Raw genomic sequence first — 14,356 nt, forward strand, 5'->3', positions numbered from 1 at the left:
GTGTGTGTGTGTGTGTGTGTGTGTGTGTGTGTGTGTGTGTGTGTGTGTGTGTGTGTGTGTTAGAATATTTCTGTCTCTGTATCTCACAGCTGCATGTGGAACGAGTGGGTTTGACTGAAACAAATCTTTCAGAACCTCCTAAAGCCACACGGCTCTTATCACACATTATGTAATGGTTCATCGTGTTGCCAAGATGCTAAAAATCACTTTTTTTTTTACAGGTATTTGTTGATCTCTCCTGTGTGAATGTGCGTCGTGGTTAAATTACAAATGAATCAAATCTGCAGCCTGTGATGGGAGCAGCACCTCAACAGGATGTTTACGCTCTCATTTAAACCACAACAATAATAACCTTGTTGTGTTAACACTTTGAATGACCCTCAGCTGCTATATCCCACCGAACCTCAGCCCAGTATCTGTAAAATTAGCTGAGCAGTTTTTGTGTTTGCTAAGAGTGCAGTGCTGTGGCGGCCATCTTGAATTTGAGCTGCCTTCAACAGTTAATAATTTCCTTTGATTATTTTCGTGAAAAGTTGATGTTTCTTTAAATGGAGTACCATTATCAGTTTTTGTTTAATAATAAAACATCTGAATCATTGCCTGAAGTGTTTGTAATTCTCTCTTGAGTTATAGAAATAGTTGTTTCAGTTCATTATTTTCACTTAAACTTTCTGCCAGAAAAAAAAGGAGATTGATTTATGTGTGGTATAAACTCAGCAAGTAAAGAAAGCAGCTTTATTTGCTCAGTTCTGTTTGCCTCTTGCAACATTTCATCCTGACTCATTGAAATTTGCTCTTCACTCCCGTCACAAACAAGTGACTCTGCTGTGCCTTTCAGGTAGGAACAGTTATGCTCACCATTCTTACAATTAAGTGTTATTATCTGTGAGTCATGTCTATTATTTGTCCTGTTTTTTATTTTTTTATTATTCTCCTCAGATGCAAGGATGAAGCTGCTGCTGCTCCTCACTTTCACAGCCCTGGCTGAGTTTGATTACAGGAGGAGAAGCGCTCTGTCGTGTCCGACTCTGTGCTTCTGCCGTGTCACGCCTGCAGGTGCTGAGGTGGTGTGCAGCCGGAGAGGCCTCAGCGGTTTCCCTGCAGCTGCTTTACCGCCCAACACCACGGTGCTGTCCGTTCAGAACGCCAACATCAGCAGCCTGACGGCCGCTCAGCTGCGGGCCGTGCCCCTTCTGAGCGAGCTGCAGATCTACCGCTCCAACCTGGTGAACCTTTCCTCTGAGCTGCTGGTCGGCGTGCCCCACCTGAACACGTTGGACCTCACAGGAAACCAGCTGCTGCACCTGCCTCCTAAAGTCTTCAGCCGCAGCTCGCTCCAGAGCCTGATCGTGAAGAACAACCGTTTGGAGAGCGCGGACGCGGCGTGGTTTTCTGACAACAGCAGCCTCACCTGGCTGGACCTGTCCGGGAACCGTTTAACCAGCATCCCGGCCGCTCTGCTCCAGAAGCTGCCTCGCCTTGTGGCTCTGGACCTGGACGACAACGACCTGCGAGAGCTGCCGGGCGACACGTTTAAGGGCCTGCGCCGACTGGAGACGCTGAGCCTCGCCGGGAACAAACTGACCTCCCTGAAACCCCAAACGTTTGCCCACAACCTCCAACTGAAGCACCTGTACCTGCAGGAGAATCGGCTCCGGAACCTGTCGGCGGGCCTCCTGCACGGCCTGCGGCACCTTGAACTCGTGCTGCTCGATCGGAACCATCTGCTCGACCTCCCGGCGGGTCTGCTGCATGGGATAAATCCCTCCCTTCAGATAGCGTTGTCGGGGAACCCCTGGGAGTGTGACGGGAGGATGGAGCATCTGAGGAAGTGGCTCCGCAGCCATCCTGAAAACGTCCTCTTCCTGGAGGAGGTGACGTGTAACGGCCCGGAGGCTCTGAAACATCAACAAGTTGCATCTTTAACTGACGGTCAGCTTGGCAGGAAATCACATTAAAACATTCACATAACGGAGAAAGTGTGTATTTTACACCTTTTTCCTAAATGCTGATATCGAATTAAAAAATTTTTGATAGATAATGCACCGTTTTCATGTTGCTTTTTTGTAATTTCTTAATAAATTCTTTATAGTTACATAATGATTAAGCCCTATGAGAAGCACTGAATTTTTTTTAAATACATATCATTCAAAACCTGCTTTTTTAGGTGTTAAATGTATTTTGTTGTGTACTTGGAGTCTCAAGGAGGGCCGAAAATTCAATTTTAGTCTCTGATTTAAGGAGGTACGGGGTGTGAAGTGCCTCTTTTAAAGAAATAGCCTCAAAACAAACTGATCTGAGACTCACTTCACAACAGGGGCGGGGCTTGTGGAGTTACAATAAGGAGGAATTCAAACCAAATCATTGCAGTTCCACTTTATGTAGAGCCCAACTGAAGGACTTAAATGTGAAAAAAAGAAGGATTTTAAAGCATGTTTTTCCTTTAAATTGATTATTCAGATCCTTTATGGTTCTGTGGAACCTTAAGCCTTTACATCATTAACATTATTACATGCCCCGCCCCCTCCAGCTTCCAAACCGGTCCATTCTAGTTTGATAGAGGGGTTTATGGCTGTATAGTGGCACATAAACTTTTTTTTACAAATTAATTAAAAGACATCAACAAGGGAAGACTTGTACTGTGGAATACTGTCAACTGTGACATAATAGTTTAGAAAACACACAAAATGAATTTAGCGGCTAAAAAAGTTGATTTTGCATGAAATGTCCCCTTTAAAGGTAGACTAGATGCACTTTGGTCTTGACTTCACTCATCAAAACAGTCTGATTTAAACTCACATATATATCTGCAGCAGGTAAGATATTAACTGCTGATATCCAGGTTGTATTAATCCTTATGTGTTAAATGCGTTTTAAAAATCAGATTTAATTTTGTTTTCTTCAAGCAGCTGCAACACTTTTCTGAATGAAGAGAACCTTGGAGGAGACGTGATTAAAAACTTGCAGAAAAAGCTCTGCTGAGTTTCTCACTCAGAAGAAGAGCTCCGTCTCTGCTGGTTGCATCATTGCTGCATTGTTTTCAGTCGTGCCCTTTTGTTTTTAATGATGTGCAGCATGTGGGTTGGTGTGTGTGGGCAACGAAAAACGGCTGAGTCTTGAAGCTGACCTCCTCCTGGATGTGCTTAAATACCTCCCTCTCTTTCTTTTTTCTTCGGCTGTTTTCTTTTCTCGTGCTGTTTTTGTAACTTGGGCGAGCCCACACGCTCCGGTCCATCAGATCTGATCACGGCGAAGTGCACCAGACTAATTTATTACTCATATAAAATATGAAACACTGCGGCCTCAACATGTTGTTACTTAGGAAGATTAAACCTCTCTCGTTGTTACCTAAAGACAGGAGGAAACAACTTGATGTATGTCTGTCATTGCTCCTCTCTGGATCGTGCTCTGAAGTTTAAAGGTTGAGGAAGTGCTGAGTGTTTTAAACCCTAATTCTCCTTTATTAAAGCTCCCTCTGGGGTTGAGCCTCTGTTTATTTGGTGGGAAAGTAAATTAACTCCTGCAAACCGCCGGGCTTGGACATTTTGTTAATGGTGGACATTAAAGTTCAGAGAGGAGTGGGAGTGATTAGAATGGAGGAATGGTGTCTGGGTCAGCTAACGATGACTGACTGATGCTGAAATCTAAAAGGTCGGGACTCGGGGGCCAGGTTTTCACATGTGGGAACAAAGGGCTGCAGCCTTTCTGGGTTGGTTTAAAAACAAAGACAATATTGTTTCTGATAACTGCTCATTAGAGGATTTATTGCATGTTAATGGAAAATAAGGATGATAAAGGTGGTGCAGTGGTTAGAGGTGTTGACTCAATGTAAAGGTCACAAATTTTCCTGTCTGTGTGGAGTGTTCACACGTGTCCAGGTTTCCTCCCACTGTTCAAATACATGCATGTTAGCATAACTGCTAACTGAATTATCCCTGGATATAAGTGAGAAAGTGAACAGCTATGAATAAAAGCATAAATTCTCATGTCCTGATGCATCACAGTAATCCAGGTAAAAAATCAAAAAGAAAAAAATGTATAGGTCTTCTGAACGGGTTCTTCTCTAATGAAACGTTTCGTCTCTCCTCCAAGAGACTTCTTCAGTCTGAGAGTTTCAGGCAAAATTCAGGCTTTTAAACCCTGCCTCCATGTGACTGATACTCACATCACATGGCTATCGTTGACACCTAATTAATACTTATTGTTAACAGCGGGTGGAGTGATACTGGCAATAGCCGCGCTGTTGGAGGGGGACAACTGAAAACAGAGGCCTCCACCTCTGTTTAATGATGGACGGTCTTTCTTCACAAAAATGGCTTCTTTTACTCCTCTCTCAAACCAACGTTCCTCTCTATCAAGAATGAGAACATCCTCATCTCTGAAAGAGTGACCGCTGGCCTGTAAATGAGTGAAAACTGCAGAGTTCTGGCCATTAGATGTAGCTCGTCTGTGTTGGGACATTCTTTTGAACAGTGGCTGCTTTGTTTCCCCGATGTTGTATATGCTGTTAAGTGCCAGGAGGACTGCGACCAGTTATACATCGGGGAAACAAAGCAGCCACTGTTCAAAAGAATGTCCCAACACAGACGAGCTACATCTAATGGCCAGAACTCTGCAGTTTTCACTCATTTACAGGCCAGCGGTCACTCTTTCAGAGATGAGGATGTTCTCATTCTTGATAGAGAGGAACGTTGGTTTGAGAGAGGAGTAAAAGAAGCCATTTTTGTGAAGAAAAACTGTCCATCATTAAACAGAGGTGGAGGCCTCCGCTTTCAGTTGTCCCCCTCCTACAGCGCGGCTATTGCCAGTATCACTCCACCCCCTGTTAACAATAAGTGTTAATTAGGTGTCAACGATAGCCATGTGATGTGAGTATCAATCACATGGAGGCAGTGCTTAAAAGCCTGAATTTTGYCTGAAACTCTCAGACTGAAGAAGTCTCTTGGAGGAGAGACGAAACGTTTCATTAGAGAAGAACCCGTCCAGAGGACCTATACAATTTTTTTCTTTTTTCATAAATTCTCATGAAATTAAGTTTTATTAAAGGGGCAATATCATTTAAAATGAACTTTTTTGAGTTTTATATCATGTTATAATGTTATACTCTCATAAAAAACATGCCCAAAGCCTTGCTTTGACTCATCCAGGCATGTTTGAGAAATCCTGCAGCGTTTTTAGGAAGCCATGCTGAGGAGCAAAACGACAGGTGGGGACCAGAAACGGCCCTGGGACGTGTCTTTAAGCCGAACTTCCTCATGGCGGAGCACCCCCTCCGCCCATGACTCCTGCAGGCTCTGGAGTGAAAGTGAAAGTGAAACCTAACTGTCTGCTGAGCTCTCAACATTACTTCTCACTCAGCGAAGCTCTTTTCAGATTAAAAATACCTTTGAGGAAATGTATTTTCAGATGCCAAGTAAACTGCATCATGGCAGCCCCCCTCACTGAAATGGGCAAAGCGGAAGGAGGTTGTAGTGTCTAAAAGTGGGGGCCTCTTCTCAGGAATGCGCAGATGTACCATGTCTCTCTCTTAGACCCCAGCTTCAGAGCTCGGCACATTACCATATTAGGAAAGGAATGTTTAAGGTATACCGTGACAAAATTTATGGTACATCTGTTGGACTGCACTGTGAAACCTATAAAAAGGCTTATACGCCCCTACTCTTCGCCTTCGTCTTCATCTTTTTGCTGTTGATTCATTTGGCTTAGAAGACCACAATTTGGTTTTTTGGCTGTAAATCTGGACTGCAAAATAAAGATTCTTGCTGTTCAACCAGCCTGTTTCAGAGTTTCTCTCTTCAGGAGCAGTAGCAGTTTTGCAGAACCTAGAAGACGTGGTTTTTACACCTCAAGGTTCTTAAAGAGACAGAGGCCAATTTCAAGGCATTTAGAAGAGGAAGTGATGAGAAGACAAGTTTATTTTCTATTTAAACATAAAAACAGCAATTTTAAAAACAGCTAAAGGTGACATAGATACTTTTGGTATAGTATTTAAATATATGCCTGAGAAACACAATATTGGCCCTTTAATAGAAACGTTAAGTTGAATCTTCTTCCTTTGAATTGACTCTTTTACTCTTCATCCTTCATATTTCTTTGTTCCTGTTCAGCTGAAACAGGAAGAGAGGTTGTTCAACTCATTAAAAGCCTTTCTGCAGGTGGGTGAGAAAAGTCACTTGGCGACTGCTTTTTAGGAACTCAGGGCCATTACCGTGCAGCAAACACACATAAAACAGTCTGCCTGAGCCTTTTTCCATCCTTCCAACAACTCGTAACTCAGATCCTTGCAGGTCTAGAACCAGCTCATTTTAAAGGTGACTGTAAAGTGAATAAAAAAACATGACCTCACACCTTAGCCTGTGTCATCGTTTATCATAATGGTTCAGTGGTTTCAGCCGTCTCATCAATCATCTCTTTATTGACGGTGGCACACATGAGGGAAGGTGTGTGTTGTTGTCTAATCATTGGCTGAAAGGACTGAGGTCGCTCACCCAGCTCTGCCGCTGCCTCTTGTAAATGGCCTCCTGTGCCCTCAGAGGAAATGGACTATTAGGAGGCTCTTTTGGAGCCGGACGTTGACTTTTAACAATTTGCCACAAACTCTGGCTTTTCTCCTGCAGGAACAAAGTGCTTCTGGAGTCTGCTTCAGTTTATAAAATCAGAAATGAAAATTAAAAAAAAAATCCTCAACAGAGACAGTTGCACCCACACATGATTATGACCACAGAAATGACCGGATTCTCTTGTTCATAGGGACCCCAGGCTGCACCAGAAGTGCTACAGCTAGCTGCTACTGCTGCTATTTGTGCTGGCAAGAAACCATTTAATGTGAAAATGATTGGCAGATGAATGAATTACTGTACAGACTGACAGTTTCTGTGTTTTATGTGATGGATGGATGGATGGATGGATGGATGGATGTATGCATGGATGGGCGGATGGATGGATGCATGGATGGATGAATGGATGATGGATTGATGATCTTTGAATGCATGGATGGATGGATGGATGGATGGAAGGATAAATGAATGGATGATGGATGGATGGATGGATGGATGCATGTATGGATGAATGGATGCATGTATGGATGGATGGATGATGGATGGATGGATGGATGCAAGGATGGATGGATGCATGGATGTATGGATGGATGCATGTTTGGATGTATGGATGGATGGATGAATGGATGTATTGATGGATGCATGTATGGATGATGATGGATGGATGGATGCATGGATGATGGATGGATGGATGGATGGATGGATGGATGAGGGATGGATGCATGTATGGATGATGGATGGATGGATGGATGAATGGATGATGGATAGATGTATGTATGGATGGATGGATGGATGGATAGATGGATGATGGATGGATGAATGGATGGATGATGGATGGATGGATGGATGGATGGATGATGGATGGATAGATGGATGATGGATGGATGAATGGATGATGAATGAATGGATGGATGATGGATGGATGATGGATGATGGATGAATGAATGGATGATGGATGGATGAATGGATGATGGATGGATACAGCTCTCCTCACTTCTGTCAGCAGCAGCAGATTAAAAACTTTCACTAAAAGCTTCAGGTATAAAACGTCTCTCCACCTCCAGAAAACAGATATTTTCTGAGCCTTTAAAAACCAGCAGTTTTCACCTCCTTCAGTCTCATGTGACAGATTTGTTCAGGCAGCACACATTTAGTCTTTGTAATCAGACTTTAATGTCTCACTAAGTGCTGCCGGGTCCGATCGACGCAGCTCTGACTTCCAGGTGAGATGTTCTCATGAGTTCTTTGTGTGTTAGACTCAGACACACACTTTGTGTGTTAGACTCTATAATTCTCCTTTCAAGTTCTGCTGGATTCATTTTGATGACGTCATGCATCAGTGACCCGTGCAGGGGACAGACAAGTCCTAAAGAGCTGAATTACCTCCAGACACAAAGACAACAATAAAACCTTTAACCACAGCTTGATAAAAATCCATAATGACTCGTTGTACTGAAGGTTTCCGTGTCTGTTGTGTGTTTTATCGTTGTGTTTATGTGTGTTATTATCTGCTTCACCTTTACTGAGATGCTCTCTGCAGTGCACCTGTTGTTGTAGTGATTAGAGACGAGTCACGTCCAGGTTCCTGCAGCCACTGAAACTTGTCCACAGCACGTATAAACAACAAGGTCAGGGCTGATGAGAAGCTTCGTGAGTCACTGACAGGTTCTGAGGTCAGGATCGGATCAAACAGAAATAACTACAGTGGGTTCAAAGGTTCACGTTCTGCTCATTGGTTGTTCTGCTGAAATGATTTCAAGAATATTAGATTTAAACTGGAAGAATTTATTTTTTTATTTTTTTACAAATTCTTTGATTAGTCTTCCCAGTTACAGTTGCCTATTTTGGGGAAATAATCTCACAGATTTTCTATTAAAAGTTTACACCAAAAGACAAAAAGTATGGATAAAATGTCAAAACAAACTGATTAAATAAAAGTTCCAATTAAAAATGTGTATCATGCCATTGTATCATACGTAATTTAAAAATATAGCATTCTGTTGTTTCATATAATTAACCATGTGTGGTTAGTCACTGTCTCATATAATTAAAAATATTTCATGTTGTATCACATAGTTTGTGAAGTATGGCAGGCCATTGTATCGTAAAATTAATGATGAATGGCAGACTGTTGTCTCATATAATTTTTAAATATGGAATACCGTTGTATTACACAAAGAATGAAGTATGGCATGCTGTTGTGTCATAGTTTAAAAATATGGCAGGCTGTTGTATTATAAACAAAAATGGCAGGTCTTTGTATCGTATATTTACCAAAGCATGGCAAACCACTTTATGATATCAACAAATATGGCAGACTTTTGTATAATGTAATTAAAATATGTTATGCTGTTTTATCATAATATATATATATATATATATTTTTTTTTTCAGTTTCCAAAAATTATTTTATTAACAATTTTATGGCCCCAATTTTGCTCCATAATTCTTGTGCAGTAACATGAAGGCAGAAAAGCCGAAGGCTGCATATTTCCATACTGCATCAGAATATGACACATAAAAAATGCATATTTGAACTATGAAAGAGATATATCTCATATCTCAAAGAGTGCATATTTTTTTCAGTCTCCTAATATTATTTATTTAGCTTGCAGGCCTGAACTAATTGTAGTCAGTGAATCCATTTCATGTAAACATTATAATAAAGTTAGAATAATTCAATATATTGTTTGTGAGCTGTTTCTGTGTAAGGAACGAACAAAGAGACTGAGACAAAGACAGAGCAGCTCGTGTTGGACTGAACACTGGAAAGCTCCTGCTTTTATGTTGCTGTTTATAAAGTTCTAATTAAATTCATTTGCTTAAAAAAACTTCACCAGAGAAGGGATTGATTTTTCTACAAACCAAGGCGGCTTTAACAAGCTCTGGCTTTGAACAAGTTTTTTTTTTTTTTTTTTTTGTTGAAGCGGTCCACTCTCAGAAGACTGGATCAAAGCAGACAGGAAGTCAGCCCAACAAGTCAAACACTATAATACATGTGTCAAGAGTGGGATTTTAAATCATATTTGCCTAATTAGAGTGTGAGGACTCGGCAATGTCAGCTGTTAGCAGAGGGAAGAGATTGTGCATTAATATTAAGCCCCAGGTGGGATGAATTTTTTATATAGTTTTCATGATTTAAAAGGAAAAGCTCAACAGTTTACTGTGAGTTAAGATAACAGAATAACCTTTAAGCCTTCATGGTGCCAGAGGACAAAGGAGATGCATAATTTAAACATTTTTGTTTTATTCGTTCTTGAGTCAGTTCTGCAGTCTGCAGAGTTCATTTCATGGTCATTATTGGAGCTGAGGGACTGAAACGAATCCAGCAGCCTTCAGCCGTCGGGAACTTCTTTCTAATCCTGGACCAGCAGGATAAATGACATCATACTTAAACCTGTTGCAGTTTCAATTGAAGAAATAGGATTTGCTAATTTTTGTGCAGCCACCAGGCTAACTGTTGTTAGCATTGCAAGCTAATAACAGGGAATTTGTGGGCCATTTTCTGCATTCAAACTCCAAAACAACATCCCTTATAGCAGACAGGGGTGGGCCAGATCTGGGGTCAAGCTGGCACTGCTGACATGGCAAGTAGTTTGTCAACCAGATGTGGGCCAGGTCTGGCAGTGCAACAAGTGGCCCAGTTGTGGCTTGGTTTATGTGGACAAAATCTTTCAGTACCACAACTGGCCTGGTTCTGGTTTGGTTTACGTGGCCCAAATCTATCAGTGCCACTACTGGCCCAGCTATAGATTGGTTTACGTGGCCCAAATATGTCAGTGCCACTACTGGCCCAGCTATGGCTTGGTTTACGTGGCCCAAATATGTCAGTGCCACAACTGTCTCAATTGTGGTTTGGTTTATGTGGCCCAATTCTTTCATTGCCACAACTGGCCTGGTTGTGGTTTGGGTTATGTGGCCCAAATCTGCCAGTGCCACAACTGGCCCATGCATGTACCACATCTGGGCCACCAAAGGGCTGCCATTCTTTGCACTATCTGGGCCATGTATTAGAGTGTCAGTGCCTTGTATGGGCCAGAAATGGGCCAGTTAAATTTTGCCATGAATGATATTTCCTAATATTCTGAAGTTGTGTGTGTAACTGATTTGTTGGACATCAGCGAAAACAAACGAATTGCTGCAACCTGTCATGCACAAGGCGGCCATATTGGATTTTAAGACTGGGGCAGTCAAACATATCTCTATAGATCTGGTTTAAATCTATAGACGAGGTATAAAATCTGTCTTGGAGGATGATTCTCACAGCATCTAAAACACAGTTTAGATAAACCTTCATCAGATTAAAACACACCATGTTCACTTTTATTTGTTTTATCTATAATAATCAGATTAATAGTTTAACTGTGATCTGAAACCAACACCAATGTTTAATTTAAAAAAAATCCAAAAACATCATGCAAAAAGGTAACTTGATTTTTTTTAACAGGAAAAGATTATTAAAAATCAAGCCTGACTCAGCATAATTGCTGTTTTACAGCAGGTTCCTGTTCTGCAGAACATAAACACTCAGAAATACAGCATCACAATCACATCATTATACACCATAGACACAAAGACAAACAAGCAAGCACAAACATGAGTTCAGAAACATTTTATGGCTGCCTTTGATCCTAAAAACATGCAGTCTAAATCTGAGCAGGAAATTTTCTATTGGAAAAGACTCTGATGTAAATCCTACATGTTTTTACCATCTGTCATTATGAAGGTTTTCACGGAGCTAAGAGTACATCACCTCCTTTGAATCTCAGGGTTCTCCATGATAGCCTGAAACCACTCAGTCTCTGCTTCGCATAAAAGACGCTGTAAAAGCCCCTCGGTTAACCAGAAGAGACGAGACTTTCTGTAAGAATCTTAAGCTACAGAGCCTGCACTCAGTCTGAGTTAATCACTTCTTTTTCTTTTCATTTCTGATGTTTTCAGGTGAAGGAACTTCCTGGAAACGTTACATTTACAGGGTGAGGATTTTTGGAACGTCAGTCTCGGTTTTTCTCTTCTGCTCTGGGGTCTCAAAGTATAAATTGTGTCGTTTAACTTCCAGAAAAACAAAATGCGCTCATGATTACCCTCTCACGTTCCCGAGGAGGTGTTTTCATGCAGAATGTGTTTGCAAAACCTCATCCAGCTCTCTGCAGGAGTAAAATGCTTTGCTTGTGTTATTGTTGCCCACAAAAACGAATAAAGACAGAAAAACACCTTCTGGTTCTCATCTTTAAGAGAAAACTGATCAGTTGTTACCCAGAGCATTTTAGTTGATCGCAGCATTCTTTTGTTAAAACCTTAAACATATTGTTGCTCATGTCAAAGACTGGTTAACACTTCCTAAATGAAAGCATAACTGAAATGATTGTCTTTGGAAACCGTTTGGATATTCTGACTGAAAACCTAACAGTTGTTGTGGAAATGATTTACCAAGAATGCAGAAACACGTTGGAATAAATGCACAGAAAGTCTGCGTGTATGGTCGTCAAAAATGATTTAATTCTGAGCAACAACCCAATAAATATTGCCATAACAGTTGTTATTTATCCAAATTATATTTTATGTAGTGTTTTGAACCTGTGGACTTTTACACACTTGTCAAAGTCAAGGCCCGCGGGTCAAACGTAGCCTGCAGGTGATTCCCGTCTGGCCTGCAATTTTTTAAAATATAAATGGTAAACTTAAAATTTATGATTAAATGCAGCAAAATAAATAAATTTAAAAGGTTTATAACACTTGTCCTGCCCCTGAGATGTTGGTTTTAAGTAACCGAGCAATTTAGTTGGATAGCGCAGTATTAATGTCTCAAAATGAGCTGCTTTAAAGCCATCTCTGATCATAAACTACATTTCCCATAATGCATGATGATTATGCGGAATTTCCTGTAGGAAAATGGGAGAGTTCAGAATTTAAGACGGCAGCTGTACTCACCACAACCCAGTAAAACTCTCCTACTTTTAAAAATTTATACAAATACTAGTTTTAAATTTATTCTGAAAACCCTCTTGTTGTTTTTAATGAGTTCAAGTTTCTGGGTTGTCTCTGTTACAGTGTTTCCTTGTGTTTTATAGTATTTTCTTGTTTTTTCTTTGACTTTGCTTTGAACTTTGTTGTTTTTACCTGTTGTAGATATAAAATTGACATTGACAGCCCTTTTACTCCAACAATAAATTAAACCAACAAGCATTAAAAGGAGGCGATGCGGTGCTCAGGTTACAAGTGCAGCGTCATCTGCAAAGAATGTGAAGAAATAAAACATCGCAGACGACGGGGATGTGCAGACATTTACCAAGAGAGCGTTGTTAAGAGCCATCAGGGTCAGAGGTGGGGAGAAACGTGAATCCTTTTCACAGCCAGCTTTAGAGCATCTTTCTATTCTTATTTCTCTATAAGGTCAGATTTAATCTGTGCAATTATTTTCAGGCAATTTCACGCGGCACTCTCCGCCTGAGCTGAAGTGCTTCAGAGTGCACCTACGCAGCTTTTAAAACCTTCCTCGCTTCCAAAAAAAAATCATAATAATAAAATTCTGCTCACAACAACACCTGTAGAGCATCTTTTCTCTCTTTTTCCTCTTGGAGTCTGACATCATGAAGAGTATCTTAGTCTGTTTCTGGCAGCTGGAAATATCTGATGAATGAAGAAGATTCTGTCAGACGCTCGGTGCTGAAGCTTGAACTGATAAATGTGCCTGTCTGTCTCGCACAAAACCACTGTTTGGAGACAAAAACGTCCATCCTCTTGTCTGCGAGTCTCTCTTGGACCTTCGTGTGTCTGTCTGTGTTTATGCTCGGGGTTTCCCTATTTTTAGAAAGGAACAGGTGTTAACAGTTTCTCCCCCTCCACCTCTAAATGGAGAAGGAAAAAAGCTGCCACCATCACAACTGTTGGGTGAAACTCAACACCGACGACGTCAGCGCTCAACAATCGGTGCTGAGGCTCAACTGGACACACAAACACACATCTTATCGTTAGTGGTGTGACATTAAACTGAAAGCACACGTTCGCTGTCTTTTAATCCTTTCAGACTTTGAGTGAAGCTGAAAACTTCATATTTTAAAGAGCTTACGTTTTCAACTTCCAGTTTACTCCACAGATATTTGTGACCAATCACATGAAACAGAAGATAAAGTCAAGTTTTCTCAAAATGACCTCAGCACATTTTCAGATTCTTGGCTTTTTATTAAGGGGTGTAACAAATCAATCCACGTGAATCCATCAATTAAATGATCAACATCGAAGCAAAACGATCCGTGTTATCAAAATGTCTGACGTGGATCGATATCATGGCAAACTTTCTTATATGAAGAATCATAGTATTGTCATTCAAACAAATCTATAATGGCGGAACTCGCTTCTCATTTAGACGATTAGCTATTTATGCTAACTTTGCAGACTGATTATCTTTTGCTAAATTAGGTTCTGAAAATTTTAAGTCCACTAAGAAATTCAAAAGCGTAAAACTACTATATTTATGCCATTTAACCCAAATTTAATAAAAGCTATCCCCTCTTACAAGCAGTGCTGGGTGTGTCAGACACTGTGTAGCATGTAGCATCTTTAGCAGCTAAACTTAAAACTAGTAGCATCCAAATGACATTAAAAACATTAAACAATATTTAAGTAACAAGAAACATTAACTATGTATAAAATATGGTAGAGAAAGTATTTACTATGTGTTGTTTGACTAACTTCAAATGGTGTGTAGTGAAATGCAAACTTTATATTGGCATCAGTATCAGTCTGATAAGCAAAACTGGGCCCATTGCAACGTCCGATATTATATATATATATATATG

At 40.7% G+C, this 14,356-nt stretch overlaps 1 protein-coding gene across 1 annotated transcript in view; it reads left to right on the forward strand.

Moving 5' to 3' along the window:
- Window positions 1–6: 6 nt before the first annotated feature.
- The window catches only part of si:dkey-90m5.4 (leucine-rich alpha-2-glycoprotein), a gene marked incomplete in the record, with an annotated part of 19,225 nt that continues 4,875 nt past the window's right edge, over window positions 7–14,356 (forward strand). Inside the window, 1 exon segment of the mRNA XM_014015688.1 lies at window positions 7–1,932. Coding sequence (XP_013871142.1) covers window positions 948–1,932 — 985 coding nt within the window.

The sequence above is a fragment of the Austrofundulus limnaeus genome, unplaced genomic scaffold (genome assembly GCF_001266775.1).
Source record: "Austrofundulus limnaeus strain Quisiro unplaced genomic scaffold, Austrofundulus_limnaeus-1.0 Scaffold133, whole genome shotgun sequence".
In the NCBI taxonomy this organism is placed as follows: Eukaryota; Metazoa; Chordata; class Actinopteri; order Cyprinodontiformes; family Rivulidae; genus Austrofundulus; species Austrofundulus limnaeus.